Below are 13977 nucleotides of genomic sequence, written 5' to 3' on the forward strand. Positions count from 1 at the left end.
TTAACTTTTCCACATACTCTGTCCACATTCTCAAGATGTATAAGGAATTGGGAAAAAAACATCCATATGAACAGGACCTATAATCTGCCCCAACACTAGAATTTGTAGCAAATTCAGTCTTTTCTACAAAAAATGATGGAAAATTGCTCTCAGCATGCTTTTAGCTGTTCTGATTCCCTTCCCTCAACATCTTAAGGGAAGAAGGATTTTGAAAAGCCTTTGCAGAACTCTTTGGTGCAAATGCAAGAGAGGAAAAGAAGAAGTAAGCCCTCTCTGCCACATACACTGTCACAAGATAGGATTGCAAGGAGGCCCTGAGGAGGACTCAAATCCACGTTAAAATCAAATTGTGCCCAGATTTTCTGCAACAGTACTCCAGCCTACTATCCGTCTGCTTCATCCCTTTCAACAGTCTGCTGAGCCAAGATGTCATGTGAGGTCTGTTGAAGGGAAGAGGGCATTTAGGAACCATCTAACTCAGGGGTGTCAAACTGCAGGGCAAATGTGTCAAGTGCCAACCCGCAGCTCCAGCAAAGGCGATAAAGTCGCAATATGTCACGGGACGTGGCAAGTTTGACACCCCTGATCTAACTCCAACTGTCTTGCTAAAGCAACCAAAAATTTGGGTTCAATTATGGACATAAGTCGAGGACTACGCGTGTACCCAAGGAACTCCATGTTTCATGGTTGGCCATGTTTATCAGTACTGATGACAAACTAGGCTGGAAATTGTGAAGCTGCCTTCAGAAAAGTCTCTAGATCCATCAACCCACTTGGGTTAGACCATCTGAATTAATTAATTAACTCAGCAGAGATTTATAGCACTGTCAATATAAAATCAAAGATCGATCTGTTCATGACAACAAAAATATACCTAGCTTCCCTAATTTTAGAGAACACACCAGTCAAACACAACATTAGAGAACTGGCAAACACAACATGAAAAATCTATGTATGATTAGCTGTATGCATGGGACCAAGATTTCTAGTTCTCAAAAAACCATCCAACACAAGATTATATGTGTGCATTTGTGTGTGTGGTAATTCAAAAGAATCAGGCTGCTTTAAGGGGGCAGAGGACTTTGTACCTGAGGGTAAAAAACAAAATTCTGGTCTACCCTCTGGGTGCTGAAAGGACAAAGGATTAACTGAAGGAGATGCTGGGATAAGCATAACCTTTGGCTATGGGACGTAAGGATTGCCTAGATCAGGGGTGGGGAACCTTGGCTCTTTTATGACTTGTGGACTTCAACTCCCAGAATTCCTGAGCCAGCCATGGAACTAAGTGTGTGTGGGGGGGGGGGGAAGAGGCACAGAGATTTGAAGAACGGAGGAAGGTGAATAGAAAACTTCAGTACTGTCACCAGTGTTAAGATGTTTATGTAGTGCCAGAGAGAAACATCTATGGTAGTCCATCTTGCTGTCATCCCTTCCCTCCAAAATAAGAGAGAAAGCCTTGCTGTCAGTATTCCCATCCCTCTTTGCTTCTAGAAAAAGTATAAGGCTTGAGAAGTGGAGTGACTAGAGGGAGCGCTGCACACCACTGGATGCTTTTCTTGTCATGAGCCTCTGCAGGGAACGATGCCATCGTAAATGGCCTTTCCTACCCTGAGATGCTTTCCCCAGTCTAAATAATAAAATGGCTCTGGATGCATTAACGTGAAGGAAGCCTGCACAAATTGAGCTTTTGTCCTTTATCCTTTCACAAGGATAATTTGTTGCCTGGATCACTCCCAGTGCCTCTAATGTGCACATGGCTTGCTGCCTCTGCAAAGGGGCTGAGAGCGATAGAGATTGTATGTGTTTGACAGTTCAGTGCAACAGGAGTGTGGTGCTTTGTTGAACATAGCAATTAAACACGCTGCTTTTTCTGTCTTAAAGGAGGGAGGGAGGCAGCACACATTCCTAGGTTCTGCTAAGCTCATAGAGGAGGCTGATTATTAATGCTATCCTCTAGAGGCATCTTTAAGAAATGAAAAGAGCACTATTAGGACAAATTTGCTATTGCCTAGAAAAGAATGTTTTTGACACACTACCATTGCTCTCGTTGATGACATGGATTGTTCTAAAATGCTTTCTTCTAGATTTCTACACAGACCTGCCGTACCACTCCTCTTATTCCTCCCCCACCAGAGAAACGCAAGAATGTTCAGAGAACTGCGCCCATTAAAAGTAAGAAATTGTCTTGCAAGTTGGTGATATTGAGGATCAAAGAATGCTAAATCTGAGCTTTACTGGCTTGGCAGTAAGTGGCTCCTTGTGCTCTTCAGGACAAAGACAAAAATACTAGACATTAAATAATACTTGGGTTTTGTTTTTATGTCGTGAGTTAGCGAATTGGCAGGAAATGGAACTTCACCAGAGATGGGCCACCTGTGGTCTTTCAGATGTTACTGAATTCCAGCAGAAAAGTTCACAATTCTTAAAATTTGTACATTTCAAAATAACACATGCAGAGTGGAGTTTTTTGGAATTACAATTGTTCTAATTAAATTACATTACAGTCTGATCAGTAATGTGTCTTAGGCGTATCTTTTTTTCCTGAATTTAGTAGAACTTGTTTCTAAATAAAGATGCATAAACTCAGGCTGTCAGGCTGAAGCTTCCATTTTATTTTGTACATTTGCTGATCAGGTGAAAAATCTAAACTTTTTTTCCTGAAAATAGAAATTCCTGTTTGTATGCACAACCTGATAAGGCAATCCTGAAATTTATTTTCACGATCCAGAATTGGTCACAGCATATCTAGGAGCAAGCATCTGAGAGGAAATGTCATTAAAAACACATTTTTCTGTTTCCTCTTCAAAGATAAATGATAGAAGGAACTGCTGCTGTTCCAACTTTCAATTAATGTGGCCTTCTGGCACTTAGGAGAAAGCAAATAGAAGATAAAAGCCCACAGTATCGAACTACCACAAATGAGGAACCTGACGCAGATGCCTGTATGATTTCATCTGAGGTGAAAGATGATACAAAAACATCCATATTCTTGTATAAAATCAAAAGTACAGGATTAGGAGCACACAATAGTTTGCAAATTTGGCCAAACCATTCTAGGCAGATCAGGGCTCAACTCAGAACCTTTGGTCCACATCATTATCCACCTTGTTGACAAGATGTCCTACATCACATTCACAGTAAAACTGCATTGGGAGAAGATGGAGAACACTAACGTTGGAACAGCTAAATAGAAGGAGCCTTTGGTTTAGGATCAGATGAGGTCTGTGCTTCTGGATATGTCATGTAAACAGTTATTGTACATGTTGCAGGCAGGAGAACATGAGAATGACTCCAAAGTTAATCAAGTGTTAGAATCAGTATTGTTGGCATTTGTCTGTTGTTGTTGTTAGCTGCGAAGTCGTGTCCGACCCATCGCGACCCTATGGACAACATTCCTCCAGGCCTTCCTGTCCTCCACCATCTTCTGGAGTCCATTCAAGCTCACGCCCACTGCTTCAGTGACTCCATCCAGCCACCTCATTCTCTGTCGTCCCCTTCTTCTATTGCCCTCGATCTTTCCCAGCATTAGGCTCTTCTCCAGTGAGTCCTTCCTTCTCATTAGGTGGCCAAAGTACTTGAGTTTTAGCTTCAGGATCTGGCCTTCTAAAGAGCAGTCAGGATTGATCTCCTCTAGGACTGACCGGTTTGATCGCCTTGCAGTCCAAGGGACTCGCAGGAGTCTTCTCCAGCACCATAGTTCAAAGGCCTCAATTCTTTGGCGCTCAGCCTTTCTTATGGTCCAACTTTCACTGCCATACATTGCAACTGGGAAGACCATAGCCTTGACTATACGCACTTTTGTTGACAGGGTGATGTCTCTGCTTTTTAGTGTGCTGTCTAGATTTGCCATGGCTTTCCTCCCCAGGAGCAAGCGTCTTTTAATTTCTTGGCTACAGTCCCCATCTGCAGTGATCTTGGAGCCCAGGAAAACAAAATCTGTCACTACCTCCATTTCTTCCCCATCTATTTGCCAGGAATTGAGAGGGCCAGTTGCCATGATCTTGGTTTTCTTAATGTTAAGTTTCAACCCAACTTTTGCACTCTCCTTCTTCACCCGCAACAAGAGGCTCTTTAGTTCTTCTTCACTTTCTGCCATTAGAGTGGTATCATCTGCGTATCTTAGGTTGTTGATATTTCTTCCGGCAATCTTAATTCCAACTTTTGATTCATCTAGCCCTGCCTTTCTCATGATGTGCTCTGCATATAAGTTAAATAGGCAGGGCGACAGTATACAGCCTTGCCGGACTCCTTTCCCAATTTTGAACCAATCAGTGGTTCCGTGTCCAGTTCTCACTGTTGCTTCTTGACCCGCATATAGGTTTCTCAAGAGACAAATAAGATGGTCTGGAACTCCCAACTCTTTAAGAACTTGCCACAGTTTGTTATGATCCACACAATCAAAGGCTTTAGCATAGTCGGCATTTGTCTACAGAGGGGGTTTTTCTTCTGCAGATAAACAAACTGTATCTTTTTTTCTGCCTTAAATAATCTCCCTTGTAACTATGAAAGACTGGCTGAGAGAAATATTTGGTGGGATGGGAAGATAAGGAATAAAACACAGGAAACACAGACAGTCTTAAATAAGGCAGTTCAGCATTTAGCTTGTGTGCACAAATAAGCACTGCTTACTTGGAGTTTGGCAAATATGGCAATTTATTGTTGCAAAATACAATAAGGAAGCTATATTCTTCAAGTTGGCTGAAGGAAATAGATGGTAGAAGTCTAATTTATTAACTTTTGATGTATTAGGCACATTGTCCATGCACTGCAAAAGTTCTTACTGATTAATTCCACTCCTTAACAATGCTGGTCATGTAAATGCAGACATTTAGAGCTCAAGGAAAGAGAAGAATGGGTTCGGTGTAGTATTGGTAATCTTGGCTCAGTAATAATGGGAAAGGATCTGGAAAGCCTGAAGAATGTCATTCCCTCCTTGTACTGGTGAGCAGGAACGGCCTTTAAGACAAGACAAAGAGACACACCAAGGGAAGGTTAGACTTGCAAGATTCTGTTAATGTAACTCGGGTGTCAAACTGCCGGCCCACAGTTTGTATCATAGCAAAACTGCACCCACCCCATTGCCGGCAATGCCAAAAAAAAAGTCACAATAAGTCACGTGACATTGCGAGTTTGACACCCCTAATGTAACTTTATGATAAAGTAGAGTTAGATTTTCTGGCTGCATTTCCTGTCTGCTCTACCTCGGAGGACTGACAGCCAGATCTGAATGAAGCTCTTCCCAGATGTATTCTGTGGTTAGTCTTTGCAGCAATAATTGCTGTAGCTAAAAGTTCACTTTTCTGCAGAAGTTGTTGAAAGTGCTTTGGTTGCCTAACTGGGCTATGTAATTAAAACAATGCAACAAGTCAGCATGAGTTTATGTTTCAGCTACATTCACAAGAAATCTCATCTGTACTTGATGAGTGCTGAAGAATTGGATTTATCATTTCTCTCTCCTGGGAGTGAATGGGTCATCAGCATCTAAGCCGCAGCTGTCAGGGGACTTGTGGATTTTAAGTCTTAAGGTCAGATGAATGAGGAAAAGGAGTCAATTGCTTTCAGCCAGATGTGAACCTCTGCTTTTAGGCAGGCCGTGTACTATTTTCTTCCTTGCAGATGAAGGCAGTTGCATAAAGAATCGAGATATAGTTTTAGCAATAGGCCGCCTCTCTCTCTTTTAATGTCTAATAAATGATGCTTTATTCAAAAACAATATCTGTATGCATAAAATGAAAAGTATTGCCTAAAAAACTCCACTCCTGCATGGATACTTTCCTAGAAAAGCATGAAAACGCCTTTCTATGGAATAGACGTCTCCCTTGCTACAAAAAGATTGACAATCAGGAACACTCAAGAGACAGTTAATACAATTTTGCTTTGAGATAAAGGAACCAAGAAAGGTAGTTTAACTACTCCGAAAGCTTCCACAGTAAGATTCTTAATGAGCTCTGCTGCTGCAGTTGTATCTTTTTTTTAACCACTCTCTTTTCCTTTGATTTTGTTGCTAAGATATGTCAATTGTTTCTTTTCAGATGCAATTGGAATCCCTTCTGGGTCAGTTTCTAGCGCCTCTGCCGAAAGCACAACTTCCCTGGATACCTTGTACACGGGTTCAACAGAGTCAGGTCTCCCTACTGCTACGCCCAGCCCCAGCAATACTCCTCCCCCTGTTCCTAGCAGGAGTGCCCTCACCATGGGACCCTCCAGCTTAGATACTAGTCCTGCGGTGCAAAGAAAACATGGGAGTGCAAGCAAATCCCCCCAGACCAAAAGGGCTGCTCCACAGCCTCCTGCCCAAATGGAGGCTTCAGATGCAGGTGGCGAAAAGACCTCAGAAGCAAAGAAGGCCACACCAGCCACATCTACAGGGGTAGAAAACATTGGTTCTCTTTGCCTGGAAGAGAAGAAGGCAGCCAGTGTAGAGGAGGTGGAGCAAGAATCACCTGGCCTGGTAACCACTGTGCCAAAGACGATAGGGGCTGAGTTGATTGAGTTGATCCGCAGAAACACAAATCTCAGCTATGAGCTCTCCAGAGTTGCCATAGGGGTAGTAATTGGGCACATTCAGACTTCTGTTCCAGCCCTTAATAGCATCATGGAGCAGATTCTCATCTCACTGGTAGAAAGCAAGGTAGGAGACATGTTTCTTTTTGCCTTTGTAGAATATATGTTAAGGCAGCAGTCCCCAACCTTTCCAGCTTTCTGGACCGGGGGGCGGGGGAATGGTTCCAAGCAAACAACGGGCAAGCAAGCAGATATGCAGCTACATTTATACAAGCGGAGGGCACACATACCCACCACTCACACAAATGGAGCTTTGCGCACACGCACACTGCTGCTCGCACAAGTGGAACTGTGCACATACATGCGTTTGCTTGCTGCTTCCATGGCCCAGTTCCAAACGGGCCACAGCCCAGTACTGGGCCAGGGTTTGGGGACCCCTGTGTTAAGGGCCCTGTTTCCTGGCTGTATTGCCAACTGACCAAGTGTCTTGCTCTTATGTATATTTAATCTGGATATTCCTAGTGTCTTTAGTGATTTTGCTGTTTGTATTGTTGTAGAATGTTTGTAGAGTGAGCACCTGTTACTCGTCCCAGCTTCTGCCAACCTAGCAGTTCGAAAGCACGTAAAAATGCAAGTAGAAAAATAGGGACCACTACGGTGGGAAGGTAACAGTGTTCCGTGCGCCTTTGGCGTCTAGTCATGCCGGCCACATGACCATGGAGACATCCTCGGACAAGCGCTGGCTCTTTGGCTTTGAAACGGAGATGAGCACCGGCCCCTAGAGTCGGAAACGACTAGCATGCATGTGCGGGGGAACCTTTACCTTTACCTAGAATGTTTTTAGTATTTTTAATTGTATTTTTTTCTTTTTGAATTATAAACTATCGAGAATCATTAACTGAGATGGGTGGCTACAGAAAATGAATGAATGAAAGAATATATAAATAAATAAAGCAGTGCCAATTTGGATTGTTTAGGAATTACTCTGCAACCTGGAAAGATGAACAAATGGGTTGCTTAGGGGGGAAAAACCCTTGGAATATATGACATTGTAGACCTAGAAAATATGGCTCCTGATATAAGTTGTTTTCTGCTTTCTTCGTATGCTCAAAATTATCCTAAAGAAAGAAAAGAGGCAATTTTCCTAGCATAAGGAAAATTTGGGCGACATTAGTATGTAATTCCATATTATATTCTAGAGAAAGTTTCTGTTTTGTTTTGCTTTCCTCAGCTGATATGAAATGAGCTGAAAAAGATTGTCACTTGATGGTTTTGGGAACAAAAAAGTAAAAGGAGGAGGAAGTGATAATAGAATAAGATCTTCACTACTTAAGGGGATTGTGGAGGCTGTTAGTTCAGTGTAAGACATTATATAGTGCAGAGGTCCGCAGCCTTTTGAGCACCAGGGACCAGTTCTGTGGAGAGAGGTTTTTCTGCGGACCGGAGGGGGTGTGGTTTCATGTACTGCCTGCATCGCGCGGATGGGGCTTTGCTTGTTTGCGCAGACCAGTTTTTGGCATGCCACGGCCTGGTGCCGGTCCAGGGACCAGAGGTTGGGGTCCCCTGATATAGTGCCTGTAATCTCTGTGAAGCTTTATATGTCAAGGTTGTATCAAAAATGGAGACGCTCCTTTCTTCAGCCAACACTCTGCCTCTCATCTGATCAACTCAATAGAAATGGAAGAGCCTTCATGCCTTTAGTCGTTGTAGTTTTTATCTGTATTGGGATAAAAATGTTGCTCTACTTTACATTAATCCAGACTCAATCCTGGATTATGTATATGGTTATGTATAGGTTACCTATAGTAGCACAGTAGTTACCATACTATGAAATATCTCTCATAATTGATCAGGGCTTAGCAGTGTTGTATGATCACAATAGGTCCATTGGTGCCAGGTCACCGTCATGAAGATGCTCTGATTTTTTTTAAATAGCAAATTTCTGTTTTTTGTTTTTTCAAATTCATGCAATGTGTGGATTGTCATCCCAGAATACTTTTTCCTTACAGGTAAGTTAAATCTGCCCTGGGCAGAATGAGAGCCAAAATATTTCTAATCTGTTTTTCCAAGTGAAATAAGAGATCATCATTGATTAAAGCTTTTCTCTCCTTTGAACTAAATCTCTCACCTTATGTTAGAGACTCATATTATATTCTTTAATTACTTGTATCCCTTTATTCTGTCCTCCTACTTTAAATTAAAAGTCAAAGCGCTACTTTACTAAATCAATTTTAAAATCCATTACTACAGACTTATTCCCAGTGTGCTCTTTTGAAGGATGAATTGCTCAAGATTTGCCTGGTGGTTCTGTGCATGCATTAGAAAGATAAAGGGGTACAAAATACATTCCAATCTCTAATGCTGTGTGTAGTATGCTAGGGTACCTAGCACAAATTCTCTAGTGGAATTATTACTTTACTTCTCTAATACATACATCACCTTAAATGCGGCAGGGATGAAGACAAGCTAGTGAAGATATTCAGTTCTGATGTATGACAAGAATATAGGAACAAAATTCCAGCACACCAATTTTCCCCAATGTTTTGGGCTTCTATTTATCTCCTTCATTGATTTTTACAGTAACATTTTAGTCCCAAGTGGCTGATGTAAGGAGAATGGAGTTCCACATCATGACAAGGGGCTGAAGGTCTAATAACACATGAAATAAATTCTTGGGGTGGTAGCCTGGGTGTCATTGTGTGCCTATCCTCCTGCCTCCACACATTTCATATTAATACAGAAATATGGCAGACACATAAGAAGGCATCTCCCATCAGTCAGCTAAAAATGCTAGGCCTACATCCATCCCTCATTTAATAAATGCCCTTTTAAATTGTACCTTTTACAGTTGCATGCAATCCTTAGTATTTTGGTTGTGTACTGTATCTAACATATATCTGGAGGTAGGATGGAAATGTATCTACAGAAACTAGTATTTATTGAATGTTTGAATGGAGTTTGAAACGTTCATTTCTCCAATTTCATATTAATTCTTTTGCCTCCTCTTTTATAAGTTTGATCATTGTTCCTCTATGTAATCCCAACAGTCCTTTTATTTATTTATTTATTTATTAGTTTTTATAAACCGCCCTTCTCCCGAGGGACTCGGGGCGGTGTACAGAGGAAGGAAGGTATACAGACCGAACAATAAAATAATAAGAAACACTAATAACACAAACTGGAACCCCAATTAACGTTATCATGCCAGGCCAGCCTGCTGGAATAGGAAAGTTTTTAAGTCGCGACGGAAGGTACGGAGGTCAGGGGCCATCCGGATTTCGGTTGGTAAGGTGTTCCAGAGGGCTGGCGCACCCACTGAGAATGCTCTCCCCCTGGGGGCCATTAGCCGACATTCCTTGAGCGGTGGCACCCTGAGGAGGCCCTCTCTGTGGGAGCGCACAGGACGGTGGGGTGCTGACATCGGCAGAAGGTGCTCCCGTAGGTAGTCCGGACCCATGCCATGTAGGGCTTTGAATGTCATTGTTAGCACCTTGAACTTCACACGGAAGGCAACCGGAAGCCAGTGCAGCGCACGGAGGAGAGGTGTGATATGGGAGTATCGGGAGGCTCCCAAGAGTGTCCGTGCCGCCGCACTTTGCACCAGTTGAAGCTTCCGAGTGGATCTCAAGGGCAGCCCCATGTAGAGAGCGTTACAATAGTCTAGGCGAGATGTCACAAGGGCATGGGTGACTGTACGTAAGGAATCCAGGTCCAGATAAGGCCGTAGTTGGCGAACTAGCCGAACCCGGGAGAAGGCCCCCTTGGTCACAGCTCCAATGTGGTCTTCCAGGGAGAGCTTTTGCTTGCAAAGTCTGTTGCTTTCTTCATCTTAGAAAAGTTGGTTGCTATCCAGATTGGCATGGAAGGCACAGCCAAGACTCGACTTAAGCTCAGTAGACTTTGCTATCCTTTCCTTTAAAATTTGGAATACACTTGCAATTATTTCAGCTGGGGAATAAATTATGCAGAAGTTGCATCAAAACTCTCTTTTGAGAAAGTCTTTAATGTTCTATTTCTATGCAACATTTAAATCTGTGAGTTCTGGGTGGAGCTGAATGCAAAGTCATAATAATGCATTACTGGCAGGCTTCCCTTATTGCAGCTCAGGCACTATTCTGTTCTTATGAAATATTCCTGTTAGAATACTTCTGAGCATTGCTGCCTGCATGGAAGGAAAACAAACAGACCTGGAATTGAACAAATAACATGTTAGGAAATACCTATTATAGATTGCCACTCTAAATAAGAGTGATTGTCAGGGCTGCCACATTTGAAGCAAAAAGCAATACACATTTGGGGTTAGCAATCATTGATACCCAATTGAACTGCTCTTACCTGCAGGTACTTTGTGGCTCAACAAAGGAGAAAAGCTGTATGTGCTTGTAAGTCATTGATGAAGGTTTGCAATGAACCAAGAGTGATTATTGTCCAGTAAATCTGGGGAAAATTTTGATTGCTAGTCCCAAAGATGGTAAAAATGCATGAAAATCAAGAAAGCATAATAACATAGCAAGATGGTGGTAGGCAAGGAGGGTCTCATTCTTTCAAATTCTGCCGCTTTCTGCAAGCATTTGCAGCATTGTTCTGTATAACACGTCTGCTATGCAGTAATAGTTATAATTCCAGAGGTAGAAGAGAAACATCCTGTAATTACTCCATCCTGTTTACATAGAATTTTCAAAGAAATGACCCTAGAGAGAAGCTCAGTAAATTGAATTAACTTTCTGTCTATCTGTCATGGTACTGTTAAGCTGTGCTACAGGCTTGAGGTTGGAATGAAGGCACCTTTTCTTGCTTTAATCATACACATTGGTGATGTGGATGTCAGCAGGGAGGGAGAAAGAAGGAAATCATATGCTGCCCATTCTTAATTCCTCTTGTTGGAAGTATCTCCAGTTGTTGTATGTTTCTTCTAAAGATTTGTAAAAAGATGCTCATGCTTAAAATGCTCCTTAGCCTTCTGGAGTAATGAGGAAGAAGATTGAGAAAAACACGTAGAACAACTTCTGCAGGAATACAGACAGCTTGGCACAATGGAAGAAGCATTCCATCTGTTAGTACTGAAAATGAAAAGAGAGAACTTTCCCTAAATAATCATATTTTCAGGGGGGGGGAATAAGATGGATTGTTTCCAGCATATTGTTTTCCCCTCCAAATGAAGAAAGGCGTACCCAAGATTGCTCAAGACAGATCTTGGTTTTACCTCTTCTTATAGTTTGTAGCCCCTTCATGGATTACTGCCTTGTCGTGGCGAAGGGGCTTGCGTAATTCAATGAAGCTATGAGCTATGCCATGCAGGGCCACCCAAGACGGACAGGTCATAGCAGAGAGTTCTGACAAAACGTGATCCACTGGAGAAGGAAATGGCAACCCACTCCAGTATCTTTGCCATGAAAACCCTATGGACAGTACCAAAAGGCAAAACGATATGACGCTGGAAGATGAGCCCCTCAGGTCGGAAGGCGTCCAATATGCTACTGGGGAAGAGCAGAGGGCTAGTACTAGTAGCGCCAGAAAGAATGAAGCGACTGGGCCAAAGCCGAAAGGACGCTCAGCTGTGGATATGTCTGGTGATGAAAGGAAAGTCCGATGCTGTAAAGATTTTTTCTCCATAGGAACCTGGAATGTAAGATCCATGAATCAAGGAAAGCTGGACGTGGTCAAACAAGAGATGACAAGACTAAACATTGACATCTTAGGTATCAGCGAACTAAAATGGACAGGAATGGGTGAATTTAATTCAGATGACCATCAGGTATACTACTGCGGGCAAGAATCCCTCAGAAGAAATGGAGTAGCCTTCATAGTCAATAAAAAAATAGGAAAAGCAATACTGGGATACAATCCTCAAAATGACAGAATGATCTCAGTTCGAATCCAAGGCAAACCATTCAATATCACAGTAGTCCAAGTCTATGCCCCAACCACCGGTGCTGAAGAGGATGAAATTGACCGGTTCTATGAAGCCCTACAGCACCTTATAGAACTAACACCCAGAAATGATGTCCTTATCATCATGGGGGATTGGAATGCTAAAGTAGGAAGCCAAAAGATAACTGGAATAACAGGCAAGTTTGGCCTTGGAGTACAAAATGAAGCAGGGCACAGGCTGATAGAATTTTGTCAAGAGAATACGATGGTCATAGCAAACACTCTTTTCCAACAACCCAAGAGACGGCTTTACACATGGACATCACCAGACGGTCAACACAGAAATCAGATTGACTATATGCTCTGCAGCCAAAGATGGAGAAGCTCTATACAGTCAGTAAAAACAAGACCAGGAGCTGACTGTGGCTCAGACCATGAGCTTCTTGTTGCAAAGTTTAGGCTTAAATTAAAGAAAGTAGGGAAAAGCGCTAGGCCAGTCAGGTATGAATTAAATCATATCCCTGTTGAATATACAGTAGAGGTGACAAATAGATTTAAGGAATTAGATCTGATAGACAGAGTGCCTGAAGAACTATGGACAGAGGTTCGCAACATTGTACAAGAGGTAGCAACCAAAACCATCCCAAAGAAAAAGAAATGCAAGAAAGCAAAATGGCTGTCTGAGGAAGCTTTGCAAATAGCTGAGGAAAGGAGGGAAGCGAAAGGCAAGGGAGAAAAAGAAAGATATGCCCAATTAAATGCAGAATTCCAAAGAATAGCTAGAAGAGATAAGAATGCCTTCTTAAATGAACAATGCAAAGAAATAGAAGAAAACAATAGAATAGGGAGGACCAGAGATCTTTTCAAGAAAATTGGAGAGATGAAAGGAACGTTTCATGCAAAAATGGGCATGATAAAGGACCAAAATGGCAGGGACCTAACAGAGGCAGAAGAGAGTAAGAAGAGGTGGCAAAATTACACAGAAGAACTATACAAGAATGAGCTTAACGTCCCTGATAATCACAATGAGGTGGTCACTGACCTCGAGCCAGACATCCTAGAATGTGAAGTGAAGTGGGCCTTAGAAAAGCTGAGCAACAACAAAGCTAGTGGAGGTGACAGTATTCCAGCTGAGCTGGAATCAAAATCTTAAAAGACGATGCAGTAAAAGTGCTACACTCAATTTGCCAGCAAATTTGGAAAACTCAACAGTGGCCACAGGATTGGAAAAGATCAGTTTACATTCCAATTCCAAAGAAAGGCAGTGCCAAAGAATGTTCAAACTATCGCACCATTGCACTCATTTCTCATGCTAGTAAAGTTATGCTTAAAATTCTACAAGCTAGACTCCAGCAGTATGTGGATCGAGAACTACCAGAAGTACAGGCAGGATTTCGAAGAGGCAGAGGAACTAGAGATCAAATTGCTAACATACGCTGGATCATGGAGAAAGCTAGAGAGTTCCAGAAAAACATCTACTTCTGCTTCATTGACTATGCTAAAGCCTTTGATTGTGTGGATCATAACAAACTCTGGCAAGTCCTTAAAGAGATGGGCATACCAGACCATCTTATTTGTCTCTTGAGAAATCTATATGCGGGC

The 13977-nt window shown here is 42.3% G+C and overlaps 1 protein-coding gene across 1 annotated transcript in view; it reads left to right on the forward strand.

The window, feature by feature from the left end:
• The window catches only part of NCKIPSD (NCK interacting protein with SH3 domain), a 123384-nt gene that overhangs the window by 67773 nt on the left and 41634 nt on the right, over positions 1–13977 (forward strand). The window contains exons 4-5 of the mRNA XM_081318640.1: positions 2085–2172; positions 6033–6631. Coding sequence (XP_081174766.1) covers positions 2085–2172; positions 6033–6631 — 687 coding nt within the window. The remainder of the gene's footprint in view (positions 1–2084; positions 2173–6032; positions 6632–13977) is intronic.

Source organism: Vipera berus (assembly GCF_964194415.1).
Source record: "Vipera berus genome assembly, chromosome: 2".
Taxonomy (NCBI): Eukaryota; Metazoa; Chordata; class Lepidosauria; order Squamata; family Viperidae; genus Vipera; species Vipera berus.